General features: G+C 42.9%; 1 protein-coding gene across 3 annotated transcripts in view; it reads left to right on the top strand.

Annotated features, from left to right (window-relative positions):
• Positions 1–25,396, top strand: part of VPS53 (VPS53 subunit of GARP complex) — a 138,398-nt gene that overhangs the window by 104,056 nt on the left and 8,946 nt on the right. For all 3 annotated transcript variants that reach the window (XM_025851566.2, XM_025851565.2, XM_073879314.1), the window contains 2 exons: positions 6,630–6,778; positions 11,843–11,912. In XM_025851566.2, coding sequence (XP_025707351.1) covers positions 6,630–6,778; positions 11,843–11,912 — 219 coding nt within the window. The remainder of the gene's footprint in view (positions 1–6,629; positions 6,779–11,842; positions 11,913–25,396) is intronic.

Genomic DNA, 25,396 nt, shown 5'->3' with positions numbered 1-25,396 from the left:
CTGTTTGATATTGGTCTTCAGCCTTTCTTGATGTGGCACCATGACTTTCCTACAGGGGAGAAAAGGGGCTGAGCGGCCAACCCAAGTATTCCAGTCTGCTTTGCATATTTCTCGTTGAAAAGTAACGAAATGTCATTCTAGTGCATTTATTTTCTTTTTCATGATATGCCCAAAGCCATGTAGCCTTATAACAGTGAAGCCAGAAATAAAACCAAGTCTCCTGATTCTTGAAAAGGCAGTTGCTTGGCATGGTTTAGTGGAAATACAAAGAGTTCTGTCTTTTAAATGTAAATTCTATAAATCCTTAGCAATTAGCTGTTGTAATTGGGCTTTTTAAGTAGGATTTTAAAAATTTCTGTGGCTTCCTTAAAAAGAAACCATTGGTCCCATGGTACCCTCCTCACTATGTCCTTTTTCCTAGGGCTACTCACATCACTAGGTTAAAATAATCTCTCTGTCCAAAATCAGACACTTCACTTTTTGCCCATTAATGGTGGTTTTAGAAACAAAAGAAAGAAGAAACTGAACAAATTAAATTTCCTTACAGTCTGGCATGTAATTTCTGTTAGGTATCTAGATTGTGAACATGTACTAATTTAGGAGGCTGCATTACTATCCCCCAAAGACATTTTGAAATAGCTAGAACAGTCCTCAAATCTGTTCTCATTTTCCTCAGTCATTAAAATGTAGATCTATTTCAGGAGGCGCACAGAACTCCATGGTTAAGAAATCCTCAAGGGGTGCCTGGGTGGCTCAGCCCATTAAGCGTCTGCCGTGGACTCAGGTCATGATCCCAGAGTCCTGGGATCTAGCCCCACATAGGGCTCCCTGCTCTGTGGGGAGCCTGCTTCTCCCTTTCCCCTCTGCTTGTGCTCTCTCTCGCTATCTCTCTCTCTCAAAGAAATAAAATCTTAAAAAAAAAAAGAAAAATCCTCAAGTTCATTTTTCCACTTAAGTCAAAGCACATCTTTCTTTTTTTATAAAAGAGATTTCTTTTTCATTATGACCAAAGCAAATCACCTTCATTATAAAAAATACAGATTTTTTAAAAGAAGAAAATTTAAATCACTAATATTCCAATTAATAGATTTATTTCAGTCTTTTTATGCATATATTTTTAAAATACAAGTTTATACTTTATGTACTGTTTTGTAACTTTTCTTCCCATTTAGCAAATTTATTTATTTTTTATTTTTTTAAGATTTTATTTATTTATTAGAGAGAGAGAGAGCACTAGAGGGGGAGGGTCAGAGGGAGAAGCAGACTCCCTGCCGAGCAAGGAAGCCCGATGCGGGACTCGATCCTGGGACTCCAGGATCATGACCTGAGCCGAAGGCAGTCACCCAACCAACTGAGCCACCCAGGCACCCCCATTTAGCAGTGAATAGTTTTCTATGTCATTTAATCCAGAGCTACGGTAATTATAGTGATTCCGTAGTATTCCATAGTAGAGTATTTGTTGTTAAAATTGTAATAGTTAACATTTACCATGGAATTAATACCTGATATGCACTATGTTAAGAGCACTCCATGTGTCATCTTTCAGTAACTGTATGGATTATAGACATTATCATCTCAGTTTTATAGCCAAGAAAACCGAGGTTCAGAGAGGTTAAGTAACTTAGCCCAGTCACTCACCCACTTAGCACGTTGGACAGACAGTATTAGGACTCTGGACTGACAGACTGCAGATTTCCTCATTTTAAGTGTTCTAATATACTCCTTCCCATAAAAATATATGTAATCAACTCATTTTTGATAATTATTTATATTTAAAAACAGTCTGGCAGGGCACCTCGGTGGCTCAGTTGGTTAAGCGGCTGCCTTCGGCCTAGGTCATGATCCCGGGGTCCTGGGATCAAGTCCTGCATCAGGCTCCCTCCTCAGCTGGGAGCCTGCTTCTCCCTCTGCCCCTCCCCCAGCTTATGCCCTCTTACTCTCTCTCTCTAATAAATAAAATCTTTAAAAAAAAAACAACAGTCTAGCAATGGACAACTTCATATATGTATGTGTGGGTATGGGTGTGTATGTGTGTATTTTCTAAACATTTCTGATTATTAACATCAGATTAATTGCCTTAAAGGGAATTGCAGAGATCAAAAGCTATGTAAAACGCTAAGATTTTTGGTAGCTTTTTCAAATTCTTTTAAGAAAAGGTTGTACAGAGGTGCCTGGGTGGCTCGGTTAAGCGTCCGACTCTTAGTTTCAGCTCTGATCTCCCTCTTGGGAGATCAAGCCCTTGCAGGGAGCTCAGCGGAGAGTCTGCTTCCCCTCTCCCCCTCCCCCATCCCCCCTTCCCCCCCCCCCCCCGCTCACTCACTCTCTCTTAAATAAATAAGTCTTGAAAAAAGAAGAGAAAAGGTTGTACAAATTTACCTTCCCATTGGCCTAGTAGTGAGTAGAAAAAAATATGTATTTATCTTCTTAAAGCCTTTATTACTCCACTTTCTATTCTGGATCTTGGGGGACCTTGGAGTTTAAGCAACATGCATCTTCCTCCTCTTACTGCCATGACCACATCAGCTGCATATATACAGCCTCCTAAGTAGATTTTGCTTGCTCCAATGCCTTCAGCTAATTTCAAGTTCATTTAGGGTGGTAACACTTTTGGAAAGCAACAGGGTAAAGTGGAAAGAACATGGACTTTGGAGTTAGACATACCAATTTCTAGATCTCCGCCCTGCTAACTTATCAGTTACGCTTCATTAAGCAAATCACTGTCTTATCTATAAAGCAGGAGTATTATTACCTCCTTTATTGTAGGCAGTAAGTTCATGTGAAAATGTTGACCACATGATGCTTGGTACATAGAGTAGGTGCTCAAAAAATGTTCCTTCTCCCTTTTTATTTCCCACACAGTGCTTGGTCCAGTGCTGTGCACGCACGAGGTACCTATAAATATAGCAGATGCTTGTATGAGTAAAAGTAGCCCAGACAGGCTTCAGAGTGCCTGAGAGTTGCCTGAGCAAATGGGCTGTTGCTTGGGCCCGGTGGCCCAGCAGCCTAAACCGGAACAGTAGAATCCGAGTGCCTGAAATATTCCCAGAATCCACATGTCTCAGTCTGTGTTCTGTATCTCTCTAGTTCCATGATCAAAATGAGTAAGTAGGAATTTGAGGAAAATTCATTTCTCAGGAGGCCTCTCTCCAAGCTTCATATAGCAACAAACAAGTTCCAAAGTAAGCTCGTCGTGAGCTCTATTCTCTGATTGGTGGATTGGTCAGAATTCTCTGCTACAGTGGGCTCTCTCTAGGAAGTGATTATCTCCCCAGTCTTCCCTGTGAAGTGGTAACATCAGTCACACTCTTGGTCCTCAGGTAGCAGAAACCTGGGCTGTGCCCCTGACCCCACAGTCTCTCTTGTAGCTAAGTGTGATCATTTCCTGGTGTGCTGTTTCTGTGAATCCTATCTTAATTACAGCTTCTTTTGCAAATGTTTTTTCTTGTTGTTTATATAGGAACGATCGTATGCAGTCCCACCTAAACAAAAAGCACAAAAGGAAAACTTTTAAGTAGAGAGGGGTGAATTTTAAATGTCAAATGCAAAGTTTACCTGGAAAAGCTGGAATTTTATTCCTACTGATGGCTTTTCATGATGTTTGTTCCTATAGAGCAGGCTACTTTTTGTTACCTTTTTTGAAAGAGAATTTGCTTGATCACTGTATATTTCATTAGCTTCTACCTGAGAAACAAGACTTACCTTGGATTAAGACACAGTAAGTGCTTTGGTTCCTTTTTTTTTTTTAAACAAGCATCTAGGAAACAGCCTGGTGCTGTAGTGCTCAGGCTTTAGACAGACTTGGGTTGTCTCCACTCTTTCATTTACCAGCTGTGGAACTTTGGGCAAGTTACCTAACCTCGTTAAGCTTTTTTACTTTCCTCATCTACAAGATTGCTGTGAGAACCCAATGAGCTCACGTGTGAAAAGTAAATGAGATGATGTATGCAAAGTGCCAGGTAAAGGGACCTGCATATGGTGGGTCCTAATGTCCGTGTCTTGGGCCATTCAGGTTACAGCTCAAACCTTAAGTCATCTGGGATGGGTGACGGCAAGCATCCACCCATCTGAAGCAGTGACTGGACAGAGTCACTGCTAATTACATTTTGCAAATTTTTTTTTTTTTAAATAGTAAAATCAGTGTCAACTTTCATTGTTCTCCAGTTACTTTAAATTGTTTCCTTATGTCATTAAGCTGACTTAAACTTAAAATCACAAATCTACTTTACTTTTGCTAATACTTCTTTTAACTTGACCAGTGGAGTCATAACTGGCTAACGTATTAAAGCAAATCAGATCTTTTCACATATATTCCAAATGTGGATGTGTACTGACATGACCAGTGGTGATCAAGAGGGGTTAGCTCACCAGTGGGAACTTGAAGTCCCACGATCCATCTTGCTTCAGAGTTGCTTTGTAGCCAGTAACAGGGCACATCACCACCTCCTTTTATGGTTGTCTTCTGTTAGATAATTATTTGTTAACTTTTTGAGATGTTGAAATATAAAATGCTGCCAACTTGGAAAACAATAGCCATTACTGTGGAAGAGCTTCATGGCAATGGGAGGAAGGGGGCATCAAGCTCCCTTCCCAGAATACGATGTTTACCCAGAGCATTCTGCTCCAAGGGTTGCTGCGGAGCTGGGGAGAAGACGATGAAGTGTAGACATTAACAGCATCTGTCAGTTTGGGCCTCACCCTATGAGCTCATTTAAGCTCACCTAGGATGCTCACTGTTTGGATGGGTCAACTCTCTAAAATCAGATGGGAAAAGAAGCCTTTTGAATAAGATAAAAAGATAATGAGGAAAACATTACACATAACCAAAGCATTAGAATATGAAGTCAATAGAACTTTCCACTGTTACTCCATTGTTTCTGATTCTCCCCAGTAAAAAACTTAGAGACCTTTTTCTATCTGACACTTTGTTGTGGAACCTTGCATAAGACTTAACCGTCTCTGGGCCTTGGTTTTCTTGTCTCTAAAATGAAGGTGGAAGTCCCTTCCTGCTTTTTTATATGCTTACACATACCTAAGCTTTTAAAATATAAATATCTGCTGATTTGACAAAACATTAGGACAAAATATAGAGTCACTCAAGCTTCGCAGGCACTGGGGAGTCATCCATGCACAATATGATTCTTTTAAACAAGTTCCTCCAGTATTGAATTTTTCCTTTCCCCAAGAGCTCTATAAAAAAATGGTGTTTTCTTGCCAGAGACATCAAGGCCTCAGAACTACTGCCCTCCTTCTATGAACATATTATATGGTTTGTGTTTGGCTTCACATCTTTTTAACAGACAGTCCAGCTCCAGTCTGAGAGGCTGACTCAACAGAACTCCTCTGGCACATTCCTGATCTTTTGGGGATTAAAGTGCCCATTTGCGGGTGCCTGGGTGGCTCAGTTGGTTAAGCGACTGCCTTCGGCTCAGGTCATGATCCTGGAGTCCCGGGATCGAGTCCCGCATCGGGCTCCCTGCTCAGCAGGGAGTCTGCTTCTCCCTCTGACCTTCCTCCCTCTCATGCTCTCTCTCTACCATTCTCTCTCTCTCTCAATAAATAAATAAAAATCTTTAAAGTGCCCATTTGCTGCCAGCTTCCGGGCAGGCTGGGAGCTGACGCTGCCTCTCTTTTCCTTATGTATCCGAGGCAGGAGAAGCACTGCAGCATTGCTTCTTTCCCTGTTTTACTATAGACGTTTTCCAGAGCATTTCTCCCATTTCTCTGATGGTTAGAGCTTGAGCCAAGCAGGTGTCTCATTTGTGTCCATGGCCTGGTCAGGGACCACTCGGGTCCCGTCGGTGGTGCTGGTCTGCCCCGCGCCTGCCGTACACGCAGCCCCCGCCCTTCTTTCCTGCCCTCATCCTCGTGCTGCTGTCTTACCCCTGGTCCACCCCCTGTAATTGCCAGGGATCTGGTTTTCTTTCCCTTGATGGAAACCCCAACAGAATCTCAAAGGTTTTAGGAGTAAGGTTTGAATGTTTTATTATGGAAAATTTCAACTGTGTGCAAAGGTAGAGAAAACAGTATAACAAACCTCATGGACCCATCACCCAGCTTCATTAATCTTCTTTCATCTGCTCCTCCTAACTCTAGATTATTTTGAAGTAAGTCTCACGCGTCACATCATGTCCAGTTCCCGTTTTTCAAAATCCTCCCCTCTTCGCAATTCACTTAAGAGAAAGACCTAAGTAACTGTCATCCAGGTTTCATTTCACTTAGCCCCAACCACCTCCAATCTCCCAAGCTACCAGCCTGCTCACAAGTGGCTGCCCCTGCCCTGTCCTTCTGGTGGAACAGCTGCAGGACAGTCCAGTTCACCGGCCTGGTGAGGGTTCCTTTACAAGATGGCCACTTAGATGGGAAAGGAAAGGCTATTTCAAGCATGAGGGAGCAAGTTAGGAAAAGATACCTAAGTCACACCTCACTGGCCAGGATAAGGTGGGCTTACTTGTTTTTATCCACAGTCAGCCACGACACACTGGATAAGACACACTGCCCAAGAGAAAATGGCGGCCGTGAGAGCAAGCTCTAGTCTCATTGCCGCTCCACCTGCCCCTTACCCGGGAACCGGTCAGACTGTCCTCCTGTGAGGGATCTAAAGGCTTCTCTTCCCCTGTCTCCATTTTCAGATGCAGTGGCAGAATGTGGAGCACGTTGGTGACCAGAGCCCTTATGTCACCTCTGTCATTCTTCACATTAAGCAGAATGTCCCTATTATCCGTGACAACCTGGCTTCCACGCGGAAATACTTCACTCAGTTCTGCATTAAATTTGCAAAGTAAGTCCTGGAACATTCTTCTTTTTCTTCTTCTTCTTCTTCTTCTTCTTCTTCTTCTTCTTCTTCTTCTTCCCCCTCCTCCTCCTCCCTCCTTCCTCCTCCCTCCTCCTCCTTCCTCCTCCTTCCTCCTCCTCTTTCTCCCTTCTTCCTTCCTTTTTTTTTGTTTTTTTGTTTTTTAAGTAGGTTCCACGACCAACCTGGAGCCCAGCACGGGGCTTGAACTCACAACCCTGAGATCAAGACCTGAGCTAAGATCAAGAGTCGGATGTTTAACTGATTGAGCCCTCCCCCCCGGTTCCAGGTGTCCCTGGAACATTCTCATCACTTGGTTATTTTGAATGCCATACTTACCACCAGCATGCTCACAATCCAGGTGTCCCACTATCCAGCTGGGGCTTATTCTGGTGCCTGTAGGTGAACTAATTTTTTTCTACCCCAAAGAAGCATAATAAAACTAAATCCACTACTTAGAGTCACAAGCATCAGTAACAGCATGAAGACAAACTCAGAAATGAGTTGGGAAAACTGTTTCTTTGAATTATGTGAACATAACAGTGCCCCTGCCTCCCCACAGGTTTGGATAATTAAAATTATTTTTCAGTGATTTCATGTATATATTTTGTCTCTCCAACAACTACATTACATGCTTTTTTAGGGTAAGAACCCTCATTTCTGTTTCTTTTAAGCCTTCTCTTTCTCCTTCCCCATAGTACTCATTACTGGGGCTGCCAGAATTTATCTGCCTCTGGACATCCTTGAGTCCAGGGAAGGTACTAGAAACTTAGAAACTGGTCAGAGCAAGTCCGGGGGTCCCATTGCCAAAGGACATGAAGTGAACTCTTGCATTGCATGTCTTCCTGCTACGTCCTCGTGTGTGGCCATTTCTGGTTGACATTTGGAAGTAGGGAAATAAATGGTTTGGTCCTTTGCCAGTCAGCATCTGGCTGTAGCACCGTTTCCCCTGAGGCCAGGCAATGTAGAGGGTCAGTGCCTCCTCTGACCAACGAGCAAACAAGCGTTTTGGCACACACAGCTCAAGGAAGGGCTTCAGGAAGGTCAGCCTCTTCCAAGCTACTGTATTTAGGTTGTCTCATCCAAGTCCCAAGGGGGGATTTAGGGCTCCAAGTTTCTGTCTTCCCCAAATCTCTCCCGGTTTGTATTCAATTAAGGCTCTCTCTCTCCCTCATAAATAAATCCCTAAGGAACAACAATTAACGGAGGGGCTTGTGGCATTAGCTTCAGTTTCTAGTTTGTCAAAAAAGGATCGAGTGGACTCTCCAGGGAGGCGTTAATGTTTGCAATATGGCAGATGAACCGGGAGTTGACGTTCCCTTCCCTCTCCGAGTGCTCATCGGTGTGTGTTAAAGGCGTTGCTGATAAATCACATTGTGACACTCCCATACCCTCGGTAGAAACAATGTCTCTGTAAAATTTTACTATGGCCAAAAATCTCTGGTGTGGTTGCACAGGGGTCTGACTGAGCTAACATTAAAGTGAGTAAAGGGTCCATTTGCTTAGCTAGTCCCGGCATCAGCCTCACATTCTCTCGGAGCCCTTTAATTTTATTACTAAGCTCATTTTGGATGAGCTAGGAATAGGATGCCCATCTCTCACATCTGGAAAAGTTTAACTGCCGATAGAAAAAGTGGTTTTCTGATCTAATCCATGGTACCCTCTCCTCCTTGTAAAATCCCAGCCAAGAGTAGAAATCTCAGAGGTAGCGCTGTAGGAGGATCCTTCCCCGGCAAGAGCAAGAGCCACCACCACCCCACGTGGCTGGGGCAGCCCTGGCCGCTCCCCATGAGCTCCCCATCACATTGCCAGGACTTCTCCCCTCGCCCTCCCCGTGACATGTTTCTCGTCCCTATATTTTCCTCACCCACTCTTGCAGACTAGCACATAGAGCCGATTCCAGGGTACAACCGAAGCCTACTCTAGAGAGAAGTAACGTAGGTTATACACTGTGTGTACCATTGCAATTAGTCATGAATTCAGTCTCACGTCACTTGTTTGGCCTGGCTCTGGTTTCGAGCCCTGAAGAATCCCTTCTGCATGGTCCCTCTTCTCCCTCCTGATCAGCAAACCTCCCCCTAGATCTGATCTCTGGAGTTTATGTTCCTTTCTCTTTAACTTCCTTTCTTATTTCATCAGTGCAAAGCCATACATGTTTCCTTTTGCCTCCATTTGGTCTCTGAAGCAACAGCAGTCTTTCCTCTTTAGACATCCAGATCACCCCTCAATTAAAACTGCTATTTGAGGGACGCTTAGTCAGTTGAGCATCCAACTCTTGGTTGCAACTCAGGTCATGATCTCAGGGTTGTGTGATTGAGCCACTTCCTCTGCCCCTCCCCCCTCTCAAATAAATAAGTAAATCTTAAAAAATGAAAAGACTACTATTTGAACCATAAGCAGCTTCCCTCATCCACTAAGCTGGTTCTCTTCCATTCAATAACAGGGACAATAAGACAAATCTCTTAATAGTGGTTTAGAGGATAAAATGTGTAAACTTCTGGTAAAGTGCTGGTACCAGGCTGACATTCAAAAAGTGGTAGCTGCTACCATTTTAATTTGTTATTATTTATTATTTACTCAGCATGCAGCCATTTGAGTACCTGCTGTGTCCCAGACACAGAATTAAGTGCTTTGGCTTAGTAGATATGGTCCCTGTTTTCATTTGCCTTACAGTCAGGTAGAAGGAAATAAACATGTAAGCAAATAAGTATAGTAAAGAGGGTTATATGCTAGGCTAGAGGTCTGTGGGCTCTACGTAGAGTATGGTGCAGGTGAATGAGGAAAGGCTTCATAAGGAGAGAGATCCGGGCGCCTGGGTGGCTCAGTTGGTTAAGTGACTGCCTTCGGCTCAGGTCATGATCCTGGAATCCTGGGATCAAGTCCCACATCGGGCTGCCTGCTCGGCAGGGAGTCTGCTTCTCCCTCTGACCCTCCCCCCTCTCATGTGCTCTCTCTCTCTCATTCTCTCTCTCTCAAATAAATAAGATCTTAAAAAAAAAAAAATGAGAGAGATCCTTGAGCAGGGTGCAAGAGATGTGTGTGTACTGACCCACAAGGCCACAGGGAAGGGCATTCTGGGCACAGAGCAGTGTAAGCAAAGGCACAGAGGCATTAAGTAGCCTGCAGAATCAAGCATAGGGTGCCACAGCTCAGCACGATAAGGCTAGGGACAGAATCAAGACACTCAGGGAAGGCCTTGTCTGCAGCCATTACAAGAATTTTAATCAGGGAAGGGTCTTGGGCATGTTTGCATCTGCAACAAATCCCTTCAGCAGCTGATGGTTAGCAAAGATGAGGCTGAAGGCTACAAGACCAGTTAGGAAAGAATTGAAAGAGCTCAAGTGAGAAGGGTAAGGGCAGCAGTGGTAGGCATGGTCAGGAGACCGAGGAAGGGAGTGCAGGTGAAGGGCTGAGAACTGAGTGATATTGGGGTGGACGGCTGAGGGAGCAGTCTCGAGGAACTCATGGTTTCTGGCTTGGATGACTGGGTAGATGAGCTCGGGTCCACTGGGCCTGGGTTCCAGGGTGGGGCTGAGTCCTGGGTATGCTGGAATTGAGGTGCCAGTGCCATTCCAGTGAGGTGGCCAGTAGTCCGTTGGGTTTTTGAGCAGGCACAGATGTGTAGAGAGATCGGAGAGGGGGAGTCATGGCCCTGAGAGCAGCTTTTGCAGAGTGGGAGAGGAGGGAGCTAGCCAGCCTTTTCCTTGACCTCCACACCCTGTTTTATTATCGCTCCTTCCTTGGTCATGGGCCCTATGTTCTCCTGGTCAGTCCACCCTGGGTCTGGCCTTGGTTATAGGCATTTCTCATCCCCACACCTTCCATTCTGCACCTGTATAACAGCTTTCCCTACTCAAGCCCTGCAGTTTTTTCTAAAAAGCCCTCCTGCCCTATTAAAATTCCTTCTTCCTTTCCCCAAACCAGCTTGCCCTTCAGTCCCCAGTAAATTTTTCAGAGATCATATATTTTTTCCCTTGTTCTGAGAGTTACTCCCTTTGCAATTATTTTCTATCTTTGCATTTAACACCCTATAACTATCTCACTATCTTGTCTGTTAGGGTGTTTTCAGCTGCTAGTAATAGAAGCCGTGACTTAAACTCACTTAAACATAAGATGAACTTTGTATTTCATATAACCAGAAGGTCAGAGGTAGGACACATCCAAAGATGGTTGATTCAGTGGTTCAGCAATGTCACTAAGGACCCAAGTTCCTTACTTTCCCCTGCTCTCCTTGGGTCTGGCTTCATCCTTAGAATGGTGGCAAAATGGCTCTAGGTGTTCTGTCCAAACATAAGAATACCCTGAAGAAGGAGAGAAAGACTTCCCCCAGCCATGCAATGAAGTCCATTCCTCTGGTCTGATTGGCTGGCTTAGATCATGTCCCCACCTCAGGATCAGCAACAGTTAACAAGGGAATGCCATGTTCTGACTGGTTGAGGCTAATTAGAATTCACCTCTGCAGTTTAGGAGGGATCAGCTTTTCCCCAGCATTCTAAAACCACATATATCTAAATAAAACCTGGGTTTGGGCTGGAAAGAAACAGAAGGCAGTGGTGAATGCTGGGAGGCCACAGTAGCATCTACTTTGATTTCTGTTTTCTTGTAGAAGGAAGTAGGGCCTTTAAAAAAGTTTCTGGGGCACCTGGGTGGCTCAGTTGGTTAAGTGTCTGCCTTCGGCTCAGGTCATGATTCTGCAGTCCTGGGATCGAGCCCCACATCGGGCTCCCTCTGCCTCTCTCTCACTCTCTCTCTCATGAATAAATAAATCTTAAAAAAAAAAAAGTTTCTGCAGTTCTTTACCAAAAAGAGAATAGGCCTGGGGCACCTGGGTGGCTCAGTCTGTTAAGCATCTGACTCTTGATTTCGGCTCAGGTCATGCGCTCAGGGTCATGAGATCAAGCCCCGCATCAAGCTCTGTGCTCAGCATGGAGGCTGCTTGTCCCTCTCCTTCTTCTCCTCACCCTCACTTGCGCATGCTTTCTCTAAAATAAGTAAAATCTTAAAAAAGAGAGAAAATAAGCCTAATTTGTCCCTTTTTTTTTTTATTCACAGCTCCTTCATTCCCAAGTTCATCACCCACCTCTTCAAGTGCAAGCCAATTAGCATGGTGGGAGCAGAACAGGTGAGAAGAATCGTTATAGAGCCTTTTTCTTATGGCTTTTGTTGTAGGTCAAACACAAATCTTTCTAGTAGGGATTTACTCTGGAGAAATAAAATTGCTGATTTCCCCTGTTTGGGGACAGAAGGATGACCTGGCAGCCTAATTCATCCACTTATTTAAACCATTTTTGGGGCACCTGGGTGGCTCAGTCGTTAAGCGTCTGCCTTTGGCTCAGGTCATGATCCCAGGGTCCTGGGATCGATCCCCGCATCGGGCTCCCTGCTCCGCGGGAAGCCTGCTTCTCCCTCTCCCACTCCCCCTGCTTGTGTTCCCTCTCTCGCTGTCTCTCTCTCTGTCAAATAAATAAATAAAATCTTAAAAAAAAAAAAAAAACATTTTTGTTGAGCACCTACTACATACCTGGGCGTTGTGCTAGGCACAGGCGTACTGCAGTGAACAAAACAGAAAAGTTCTTTCCTTCGTGGTGCTCACAGCCTAGTAAAAAGAGACAGATAAGATGCAAGTTAACAAATAAATGAGAAGATAATTTTACCTTGAGCATGCTAAAGGGTATAAAACTAGGTTCTGTGAAAGAATATCTTAGGAGCATGAGAGAGTAATGGCTTTAGATTGGACACCCCGCAAAGGTTCCTCCGAGAGCTGGTGCTTGAGAAGAAGTAGGAGTGGAAGGTCCAGGCAGAGAGAGCCTCAAACGCTCTGATTATTTTGGATCCTGTAATGGTTGGGCAGACACCACTTCAGAGGAGCAAGCAAAGAAAGGCTTCTGCTTTTGGTACTGAGACGCTGTTCACCTCACCAAGGAGCCTTCCTTGATTAACCCCACTCTGTTCACTTGAATTCTGTGCCTCAAGACATCTCCTCACCGGTTGTGTCACCTCAGCACTGATGAGTTGAGTTACATGCTGCAGCGGAGTCACCTCTTTTCAGCCACCACCTGTCCAGACTGTCTGAAATTTGAGCAGCTTGAATTTGGAGAACAGTGTAAGCTACTTTAGAAACAAAAACAATAATTCAGCCCCTAATTCTTGACAAACACCTATTCAGATACAAGCTATTCATGTACTGATCATAAATGATTCTCATATATTCATTAAAATAAATCCTCTCTAGACTTCTGTGTAGCAACATTTAACCTGTTTCAGTTACGTTTTATATTTGAAAGAACTCCCAACAACATTTTTAAGTAAGATTATATAATTCAAGACATTTCCGTAAGTCCTGCTCTTCCACCAAGTTAGTTGACTTGGTAGAGGCTCAGCTGTTTCCCAGCTCAGTGACTTGCCCTCACCCCGGGCCCTCAGCATTGCCGACCCGAGTCATGTCCCTGGAAGACAGCAAGCTGGCATGTGCCCTGGTGCATCATGGATCTCTCGTGAAGTATCAAAGCCGGAGATGTAATAGCTGTGAACATGAGGAATCTCTTGAATCTGATATGTGCACTCTTTTTTTTATACTCTTTTTATACTCCTTTTGTACTTACACAAAAAGTTTTTATACTCTTTTTGTAAGGCCATCACCTTTCTAGCTTATGAAAAAGCAGTATGGTGTGAGCATGAAGATCCTGGGGTGCAGAATCAAGAAGGTCTACAGCTGAATCCTCTCTCTGCAACACAGCAACTGCTTGTCCTTCGACAAACCTCCCAGCACGTTCGTGTCCTCATCTGGAAAATGGGGATGACGTGGTCCCACCTTACAGGGCAGTTGTGAGGATTGAACAAGACCGTGCACATCAAGTGCTTGATACAGGCACATGTAAGCCCCTAGCAGATTCCAGCTCTTCCTAATTTTCGCTTTCTCAGACCAAGAATGTGCCTTTGTTTCTGCTTTCAGTACCCGCCTCACCTGGTAATGACATCTGCTTGCTACTTGCTGCAGGCTATCTGGCTGACCAGCTTTAAAAGCCAGAGTCAAAAGTATTGTCTCAGAAAGCTTCCTGGGAGGTTGCATGGATTCAGACAGACACTGACTGTAGAGTTTCAGTGTTTTGAAATTCTCGACTCTTCAAGGTCATAAGCATAGAACTAATTCTCTCCATTGGAGACAGCAGAATAATGCCTCAGCATGTCTCCAGTTTCATCAGTACCTGTTCACTGGGAATTCATTCTGTCCACCTCACTGTTGTGTATAATCAGAGAGGATGTGGATTAATGATCTGTGTATCTAAGAGAAGCTTTAGTGTTATGAGTTACTAACATTCTCTCTAGACTTGATGAAGCCACTGGAACATAAAGTTGGCTCGTTGGGAACGTGTTTTCATGAGTTTGCAGCTTTGCCTGGGCCATACTAGCTGATTTAGTGTCTGATAACCATGATATTTTCATATTGTCACATAAATCCAATATCATATCTATGTTCCTCAAATTTTCTCTTCTTCAAAAGAATGTTAAAATAATCAGCTTGGAGTCGAAGCCCATATCTTCCGAAAAATAGCAGTTTGGCCAGTATTAACTTCTGCTTTGAGATGTGGATGAGAAAACCATCTGTGAAGCTGGGATTTTACTTTGTTCACAAGGCAAATGGGAGTGGGTGATAAGGGAGCCCAGCCCGGAAGAGGGCACGGCTGAGAACTGAAGGGCAAGGTGACCCCTGATGGATTCCCACATGAAGTTCAGGTGTAGCCAGGTACACGCTTGCCCCGAGAATCTGGGCTGGGAAATAAGCAGTCCTATAGCTGGAGGCGTGGTTTACTCGGGCAGCAGAACCATAAGAATCAGGTAGTTAACAAAGACTGCAACAGATTCTGACTCAGGTCTCGTAGCAGTTCTAATCCAAGCTTTCACAAAAGCTGTGGAATTGAAAGCTAAAATTTAGCCTAATCTCAGCTACCCTTGCTTTGCCACAAAGGCACTAGATCCTAAATTTAGATTATCTTCAATACTTGTGCCGAAAATAGGAAAGGAGACATTTTCCTGTTCTTTATTCTCTTCCTGATTACTACATAAAGTGAATTATTTATCTGTGGACCCCAGAGTCCTCTTGAGCAATTGCAAGGGCACATGGAACTGAACCATGCCAATATTTGTAATGCTTCTTCCTAGATAGTGATCTTTCAGAGAATCTTATGGGATTTGCAGGGTCATTAATTAGTCTTACGGCGATGGTATCTGTGACTGAGCAGTCAATAGAAAAAGAATCCATTTGCACAAACTTACCATAGAGGAAGCCCACAATTTGGTATGGGAAAAAGGACCCTGAGACTTAAGGTCCAGTCCTTACTCTGCTGTTAATGGTCCCTGTGATCACGAGCCATTGCTTCCCCGCTCTAGGCTCAGTTTTCTCATGTTTAAATAAGAGCACTGAATCAGACTCTCACACGCGCCTTCTAGACCTATCATATTACGGAGTTTGAAATGTTTTGAGCAGTGTATCGCCTGTGAAGTTATTTTCTTTTCCTTTATATTATCTTTATATACATATTGACCTTGTTTTTATTGTGGTAAAACACATAACATAAAGTTGATCATTTTAACCATTTTTAAGTGTGCACTAGTATTAAGTACTACTGTTGTGCAACCATCCACCTCCACACTTTGTCATCTTCTTAAACTGAAACTTCATTCCCATTAAACAGTAACTTCCGTCCTGACAGCCACCATTCTGCTTCCTGTCCCTGCGAATATGGCTGCTCTACATACCTCATCTAAGTAGAATCATACAATACCTGTCCTTTTGTGTCTGGCTTATTTCACTTAGCATGTCTTCAGGGTTTATCCATGTTTCAAAATTTCCTTCCTTCTTACAGCTGAATAATATTCCATCATATGTATATATATATATATATACACACACACACTACATTTTGACCATATTGACTTTTTAAAAATTCACATAATTCAAAACCATCTGGAAAAAATATTTAAAGCAAAATTTAGATTTTTTTCTTTTAAGCCCAAAGACCAAGGAAAAGGAAAAAGAGAATCAGGTAGTATGTGCATAATGGCAGTTGGAAAAATGAGAAAATAGGATGGTTATTCTTGGGCACAGTTCTCAGTAAATCTCCAAAGTGTGGTAGGGTGTTTTTAAGCACTCCTTTAAAAAAAAGCAAGTGGATCAATAACAATGTAATACCCGTAAGCGATAGATTTAAAAAACACCACCACCTCAGCAAAGTAGGAAAAGAAGATGGTTGCATCTGATAAAGTTTTTATACAGAAACTTAGGAGAGGGTGTGCATTACAAGGCTAAACGAATTTGTCAGAATTATACAATTCAGAATCATACATTCCAGTATATGTACATTTTACCTCAAAAAAATTGAGGGCTACAGAGCAGTGACAGCAGAGTTTCCCACCCTCTGCACTGTTGACATTTCAGGCCAGGGAACCTTTCACTGTGGGGCTGTCCTGTGCATTGTGGGATTTTTACCAGCACCCCTCACCACTACCCACTAGCTGCCAGCAACACCCTCCCGATTTTGACAAGGGAAGATGTCTCCAGATATTGCCAAACATCCGAGCACGAGTGAGGGTGTAGCCAAACCACTCCCGGTGAGAGCTGCTGGATTAGAGGGATAGATGCAGTGTGATGAGAATGACAATGTCTTTGGTGGTAGCAGCTGCGTGGCAGGTACATACAGAGTCATTATACTATTCTGTGTACTTCATATATGTTTCAACTTCTCCATAATAACAAAATTTACCAGAAAAATAACACTGGTGTTACGCTACTCATGAGTAATCCAAAATAAAATTTTATTTTGAGAACTGACAAAAAACCCCATGCTTCCTGAAATTAATCTAGCTTCCTTCTAGATTTTCTGATTGTAGAACTAATAGTTCAGGGGTACCTGGGTGGCTCAGTCATTTAAGTGTCCAACTCTTGATTTTGGCTCAGGTCTTAACCTCAGGGTCATGAGTTCAAACCTCATGTTGTGCTTCGTGCTGAGTATGGAGCCTACTTAAAATTTTTTTTATTTAAAAAAAATTGAAAGAAAAGAGCTTATGTTCAGAAAAACTGAACTTTCTCCTTCCAATTTTTGTGTGCATGTGCTACTGTCCCAGTTATGAAGCTTTCTCCCTTTTGCACAGAACTTTTCTCTTTCTAAAGAGCTTTTTGAATCTCTTACCTATCCAATCACTCACTTTTCTCTGTCTCATTAAGCTGTGTCCCACCTTGATTTCTATGAGATCATCCTTCCCACTGAGAGCTTGAAGCTTCTTCTACCACTCAGTCAAAAGGGTCCTCCCGTTGTGCCACACAGCAAGGAGACAGACCCCACCGACACAGCCACACCCCAGAGGAGTTTACAACCATCAGCAGGAGGTGGCCCTGGAGATGGGAGGACCAAGCAAGCTTGGGAAACCAAGGCATCAGTTAATGAAAAAAACATTACAATAAACATGCTTAATGGTCAATTATAGAAAGATTTTCTCTTCACACTAGGAATAAGACAAGCATGTCTGCTACCACCTTTGCTCTCTAGCCATTTCTCTCCTATATTGCCCTTGAAGTTCTGTTGTTCAGAACAACAAGACAAAAAGGAAATGAATTCTTAAATAAAAGATAGGTACAGATTAAAAAGAAAGAAGTAAAACTGTCATTTTTCACAGAGAATATGATTATGAATGACAGTATCCCCAAAAATCTACAGGTAAACTATCAGAATACAAATTTAGCAGAGTTGTAGAATATAAGGTCAGTATTAAAATTATTTTTCATATTTTTATATCCCAGCAACAAACAATTTGAAATGAAAAATTTAAATAAAACCATATATAGTAGCATCAGGAAACAACCCAGGAATGAATCTGTCAAAAAATTTTCAAGTCTTCTACACAGAAAACAACACAATATTAAGAAACATTAAAATGGCAGGGTAGCTCAAGTTCATAGATTAAAAGACTCAATATTAAGAAGATGTCAATTCTTCCAAAATTGATACAGTAAACCAACAGGGTTGGGTTGGAGGGTGTGTGCGAGTGTGGGTGTAAGTTGATAAGCTGATTCTAAAAGTTAGGTAGAAATGCAAAAGACTTAAGAATACCTAAAATAATCTTTTAAAAAAAGAACAGGGGCGCCTGGGTGGCTCAGATGGTTAAGGATCCCAGGGTCCTGGGATCGAGTCCCGCATCGGGCTCCCTGCTCCTTGGGAGCCTGCTTCTCCCTCTGCCTCTCTCTCTCTCTGTCTCTCATGAATAAATAAATAAAATCTTTAAAAAAAAAATAAAGAACAGAGTCGGAGGACTTACATCTCCAGATATCAAGACTTACTTTAATGCTGTCTTAATTAGGGCTGTGTGGTACTGGCAGCAGGCAAACAGAATCCAGTTCAGAAATAGACCCACACATACATAGACACTTGATTTATGACCTAGTGGTACTGTAATTCCATTGGGAAGGGATGGTCTTTTCAATAAATAGTGCTAGTTGAATATCCAAATGGGGGAAAAAATTAATCTTGACCTTTACCCCACACCATATACAAAAATCAGTTCCAGCAAGGACATGGAGATTGGAACTCTCCTCCACTGGTGAGAATGTAAAATGCCGAAATTGTGGGAAGCACCTCAGCAGTTTCTCGAAAAGTGAAACATGGAGTTACCATAGGACCCAGCAGTTTCACTCCTAGATACATATCCAAAAGAATGGAAACGTATGTTCACATGAAAACTTGTGCACAGGTGTTCATAGCAGCATTATTCATAACAGCCAAAAAGTGGAAACAACTCAAATGTGTATCAGCTGATGAATGGAGAAGTGAATGTGGTATAATCTCACAAGGGAGTATTATTCAGCCATAAACAGGAACGGAGTCCTTACTCATGCTACAACATAGATGAACCTTGGAAACATTACACTAAGCGGAAGAAGCCAGAGATAAGAGGCCACATGTTGTATGATTCCATTTACACGAGATTTCCAGAACAGGCAAATCTAAAAGAAAGTAGATTCATGGTTGGTGAGGGCAAGGGGCGAGGAGAGAACAGGATGCGATTGCAAAGGGTCTGGGGTTTCTTCGTGGAGTGATGACATGTCTTGGGACTAGGTGGCGGTTATGGTTGCACAACCTTGTGAATATACTAAAAAAAAAAAAAAAAAAAACCTGAGTTATACTTTAAAAGGGTAAATATTATATATGAATTGTATCTCAGAAAAAAAATTCCAGGTGAGTGAAAGCTCTAAAGGTGAAAAATAGGGGCGCCTGGGTGGCTCAGTTGGTTGGGCAGCCAACTCTCGATTCCAGCTCAGGTCATGATTTCAGGGTCCTGGGATGGAGTCCCACGTCAGGCTCCATGCTCGGCGGGGAGTCTGCTTCAGGATTCTCTCTCTCCCTCTGCCCCTCCCGCTCGCTCATGCCCTCTGTCTCTAAAATGATAAATCTTTACTAAATAAATAAATACCTTCTAAAAAAAATAAATAATAAATACCTTCTAAGAATGTGCCTTTATCTTCTGTGTTTTCGCCACTAGTGATGGTCATGTTGCCCCCCAAGATTTGTAGGAGGCTCTTTTTTTTTTTTTTTAAGAGAGGAAGGAAGGGTCAGGAGAGAGGCAGAGGAAGAGAGAATCTTAAGCAGGCTTCACACCCAGCATGGAGCCTGACACATGGCTCCGTCTCACAACCCTGAGATCATGACCTGAGCCAAAATCAAGAGTCAGACGCTTAACTAGCTGAGCCACCCAGGCGCCCCTATAGGAGGCTTTTTAAGAAATGAACCCTCTTGGGGCGCCTGGGTGGCTCAGTTGGTTGAGCAACTGCCTTGGGCTCAGGTCATGACCCCAGGGTCCTGGACTCCCTGCTCAGCGGGCAGCCTGCTTCGCCCTCTGCCTGCCGCTCTGCCTGCTCGTGCACTCTCTCTCTCTCTCTCTCTCTCTCTCTCTGTCAAATAAATAAATAAAACCTTAAAAAAAAAAAAAAAGAAAGAAAGAAAAGAACCCTCCAGGGGTGCCTGGGTGAATCAGTCAGTTAAGCATCCCACTCATGATTTCGGCTCGGGTCATATCTCTCAGGGTCATGAGATCAAGCCCCACGTTGGGCTCCGTGCTCAAGGGGGAGTCTGAGATGCTCTCCTTCTCCTTCTGGCCCTCCCCCACTCATGCTCGTGTGCTTTCTCACTCACGCTCTCTTGCACTCTTTCTCTCTCTTAAATAAATCTTAAAAAAATGAAATGAACCCTCAAACTTTCCACGTCTGGGTGATGACCTTCCACAGACACAGGCTGGCCAGCCCTGCACCCCAGCAGCACACGAACAACAGGAACCATACCACCCCAAAAGTTTTCTCTGAGGCTCAAACAAATTCGGCTGATGATGACCACCTCTTGCCCAATGCTTCATGCCTAAGGAGATGAACTATTAGCTATTTCCAAAGATGAAAACCAGCAGATTTCCATAAGTGGAGCCTTCACCTGCGCTTCCCACAGATAGCTGCAAAGGCTGTCAGACTGGCTTTTGCCTTTTCTGACCTCATTGCTTTTTGTAAAACCTGAGACCAAGGTTTCCATCTGTTCAGCTGTCTGGTGAGAACGGAATTTTATTGTGACTGGCCAGGGACTGAAAATGTCCTATCTCTCAAGATACGGGAGACCCAAAGAATTATGTCAAGTTCATTCAAAACTCTTCCTGTCACTTAAGACTATACAATTATTTATGCATATAATATGTCTCTGGGAAGTGGGAAAATAGAAAAAGTAGGAAGTATCCCCATATGTTTTAAAACATAATCATCTTTTCCCACCAACAAATAATGCAAAGACATGGCTTTGATTTTGACAAGGTTCCGAAAATTTGCTGCTTGAAGATAAAGTTAAATCCTTATCAGGCATCAAATGACATATTAAAAAAGAGAGGGGGCGCCTGGGTGGCTCAGTTGTTAAGCGTCTGCCTTCGGCTCAGGTCATGATCCCAGGGTCCTGGGATCGAGCCCCGCATCGGGCTCCCTGCTCAGCGGGAAGCCTGCTTCTCCCTCTCCCACTCCCCCTGCTTGTGTTCCCTCTCTCGCTGTGTCTCTGTCTGTCAAATAAATAAATAAAATATTTTTAAAAAGAGAGAGAGATAAAGATTTCCCAGTTAACAAAAGTATAGAAACTAATGTCAAGAATGCTGGCTTAACACTTAGCTCGGTCAAACCTTTTTTTTTTTTTTAAGATTTTATTTATTCATCTGAGACACAGAGATACAGAGAGAGAGAGAGAGCATGAGCAGGGAGAGAGGCAGAGGCAGAGGGAGAAGCAGGCTTCCCGCTGAGCAGGGAGCCCGATGTGGGGCTTTGATCCCAGGACCCTGGGACCATGACCCGAGCCAAAGGCAGACGCTTAACCATCTGAGCCACCCAGGCGCCCCAGCTCGGTCAAATCTTAACATGTTACCACATTTTCTTTAGATTTTTTAAATTAAATCATTACAGTTGTTACTGAAACCCCCTGTGTACCCTGTGCTGCCATTTCCCTCCCTCCAGGCCCAGAGGTAACCATTATTCTGATTTTGATTTTTATCATTCCCATGTGTATTTTGGCATGTTGCATCTGCATATATTCTCAAATTATATGTGATTTTGTTTGCATTTTAAAACTGCATATAAATGGCACTATACATATCCTTTCCCGACTTGCCTTTTTTGCCTGACATAGTTTTTTGAGATGTATCCATGTTGATGTATGTTGTTTGAATTCATTCATTTTAACTTCAGTATCCTATTCCATTGCATGAATATGCCACCATTCATTCATCCATTCAGCTGTTGATGGACATTTAGATTGTTTCCAGTCTTTTGCTTTTACAAACAGTGGATGCAGGGAACATTTTTCACATGGGCAAGAATTTCTCTAAAGGATATAAGTGTGAGGGCTGTGTTATGGGTTATGCACATCCCCAGGTAGGAAAACATTACTGAATTCCCCCCAAAGTGCTTTAACTTGTACTCTTACCACAAGTGTGAATTTCATTGCACTACATGCATGCCAACATTTGGTATTATCAGCCTTTTTACTTTTGCCTCTCTGATGATTATGAAACAGTATAAAATTGTGTTTTTAATTTGCATTTACTGGATTACTAATAATGTCAAGTATCATATCAGATGCCTCGTGAGCACTTGAGTTTCTGCTTTTGTGAATTGCCTGTTCAAATCTTTGCCCCACTGTTGGTGTTACTATTGCTATTGGGGTTGCTGATCTTTTTTGTTGTTGTTGCTTTGTAGGAATCTTTTTTTTTTTAAAGATTTTATTTATTTATTCATGAGAGACAGAGGGAGAGAGAGAGAGAGAGAGAAGCAGAGGGAGAAGCAGGCTCCCAAGGAGCAGGGAGCCCGATGCAGGACTCAATCCCAGGACCCTGGGATCATGACCTGAGCCGAAGGCAGACGCTTAACCATCTGAGCCACCCAGGGGCCCCGCTTTGTAGGAATCTTTATGTATTCTGAATATGACTCCTTTGCCAGTACTGCAGATACCCTCTTCTGGTTTGTGTCTTTCCTTTGTTTATGTACCTTTTGATATAGCCTCATTTTAAGGTAATAGATTTTTCAATCTCTCCTGTTTCACATTCTCCTCTACCTATAAGTAATATCTTTGTTTTCTTCTTAAAGTTTTTCTGTTCATATCTGTGTTTTTAATCTACCTGGGATTTAGCATGCTTATTCTTTAGAGGCATGTATTGGGTTCCCTCTGAGCAAAAGCAGTGATCATTTCTAGTGGGCTCTGAGAAGTGTTCTGATGCTGGGCTCCTCGTATAGGCCTCAGGCAGTCTATCATCTCTCCTGTGCATGCTTAGGTACTTTACTCTCTAAACCCGTGGCCTTTTCAAAAAACAGATAGTAGGAGAATCAGAATTTTCATCTCTGGAAACCAAGAAGAGTTAAAAATGTCCTAGGTGGAATGACTCACGGAGGTTTAACGAGCCACACTACTACATGGAATTATTCTTTCCTTAGTGTAGCTTACTCACCAGTTTTTTTTTAATTAAGGCTTTATGTTTTTTAGGGCAGTTTAAGGCCCACAACAAAACTGAGGGGCAGGTACAGAGAGTTCCCAAATGCCTCCCTGCCCCCACAGAAGCATAGCCTCTCATCCATTATCAATATCCTGTACCAGATTGGTACGTTTGTTCCAATTGCTGAACCTACACTGACACATCATCATCACTCAGAGTCTGTAGTTTACATTATGGTTCACTCTTGGTGTTACATTCTATGGGTTCAGAAAAGTGTATCATGACATGTATCCATCATTATGGTATCATACAGAGTAGTTTCACTGCCCTAAAAATCCTCTGCACTCCACCTATCCATCCCATCCACCACCCCCAATTCATGGCCACCACTGATCTTTGTACTTTTTCCATAGTTTTGCCTTTTCTAGAATGTCATATAGTTGTAATCATATAGTATATAGCCTTTTCAGATTGGCTTCTTTCACTTAGTAGTATGCATTTAAAGTTCCTCCATGTCTTTTCATGGCTTTATAGCTCATTTCTGCTTATCACTGAATAATATTCCATTGTCTGGATTACCACAGTTTATTCAGCTACTAAAGGACCTCTTGGTTGCTTCCAAGTTTTGGCAGTTATGAATAAACCTGTTAGAAACATCTGTGTATACGTTTTTGTGTGGACATATGTTTTCAACTCCTTTAGGTAAACAACGTAGGAACACTATTACTGGGTTGTTTGGTAAAGTATGTTTGGTTTTGTAAGAAACCACCAAACTATTTTCCAAAGTGGCTGTGCCATTTTGCATTCCCACCAACGAGTGAGAGTTCCTGTTGCTCCACATCCTCATCAGCATTTGGTGTTGTCAGTGTTCCGGATTTTGGCCATTCTAATAGATGTGTAGTGGTATCTTGTTGGTTTAATTTGCATTTCCCTGGTGACAGATAATGTGGAGCATATTTACAAATGCTTATTTGCCATCTATGTATCTTCTTTTGTGAGGTGTCTATAAGGTCTTTGGCCCTTTTTTTTTAATTAATTAATTAATTTATTTATTTATTTATTTATTTTAAGATTTTCTTATATATTCATTTGCAAGAGAGGGCGAGAGCACCAGCAGAGGGGAGAGACAGAGGGAGAAGCAGGCTCCCCGCTGAGCAGGGAGCCCAATGCAGGCCGGATCCCAGGACCTGGAGATAATGACTTGAACCGAAGGCAGATGCTTAACCATCTAAGCCACTTAGGTGCCCCTTGCCCATTTTTTAAGTTGGGTTGTTTTCTTATTGTTGAGTTTTAAGAGTTCTTTATATATTTTATATAACAGTCCCTTATCACATATGTCTTTTGCAAAAAATGTTTTTTCCCAGTCTGTGGCTTGTCTTCTCATTCCCTTGATACTGTCTTTTGCAGAGCAGAAGTTTTTCATTTTAATGAAGTCCAGCTTATCACTGACTTCTTTCATGGATCATGTCCTTGGTGTTATGTGTATAAACAATCATCACCATACCCAAGGTCATCTAGGTTTTCTCCTATGTTATCTTCCAGGAGTTTTCTAGTTTTGTGTTTTACAGTTAGGTCGGTGATCCATTCTGAATTTTTGTGAAGGGTGGAAGGTCCTTCTCTAGGTTCATTTTCTTTGCACGTGGATGTCCAGTTGTTCCAGCACAATTTGTTGAAAAGACGGTCTTTGCTCCACTGTATTGCTTTTGCTCCTTTGTGAAAGATCAGTCGGCTGTATTTGTGTATTCTGCTTCATTGATCTGTTTGTCTGTTCTTCACCAACACTACACCATCTTCATTACTGACGCTTGATAATAAATCCTGAAGTAAGGTAGTGTCAGTCCTCCCACTTTGTTCTCCTCCTTCAATAATGTGTTGACTAGTCTGGGTCTTTTGCTTCTGCATATAAACTTTAGAATCCGTTTGTCAACACCTCACCGTTTTTTGAGAGCAATATTTCTACTAAGTAATTCCAAGTAAAACATAGATGTCTTCTCCAAACTTTTATACTATTGTCAAAATTATAATCACATGACCATTAAGTCAATGGTGTCTCTCATTAATGAGTTTATCTTACCTTTAGTTGGTTATTCTCCTGTCCATGGCAAAACACAGGGAGATGGGAAAGCAGCATCCTAGGCCCTAAGGGCTCCCATTCCATCCCTGCTCTGTATAGTTATGAAAGGCTTTCTGAGAGGAGCGGCAGTGGCAGAAAAAGCAGGCCTTGTCCTAAACATAAGATTGATTCACCAGCAGAGTGCGGGACGCTGGGGTGGCTCAGTCGGTTAAGCGTCTGCCTTCAGCTCAGGTCATGATCCCGGGGTCCTGGGATTGAGCCCCGCGTTGGGCTCCCTGCTCAGCGGGGAGCCTGCTTCTCCCTCTCCCTCTGCCTGCCGCTCCCCCTGCTTGTGCTCTCTCTCTGTCAAATAAATAGAATCTTTTAAAAATGTTTAAAAAAAAAAAAAGATTCACCATCAGAGCAGTGGTCTGTCACCCCACTGCCACCTTTGGTGGGTATGTGATTCTCTTCTCCTAAGCTGCCAGACCAGGCCAGAGTGTATATGCCCTCAGAGGCTTCAGCCATTTCCCTGCCACCTGCTTGCCAACAGCGCAGCTGCT

This window comes from Callorhinus ursinus, unplaced genomic scaffold (assembly GCF_003265705.2).
Source record: "Callorhinus ursinus isolate GAN/ISIS: 27379988/994484 unplaced genomic scaffold, GSC_fseal_2.0 scaffold34, whole genome shotgun sequence".
Classification (NCBI taxonomy): domain Eukaryota; kingdom Metazoa; phylum Chordata; class Mammalia; order Carnivora; family Otariidae; genus Callorhinus; species Callorhinus ursinus.
The sequence above is the reverse complement of the archived record's forward strand: the minus strand, read 5'-3'. Positions and strand labels throughout refer to the sequence as shown.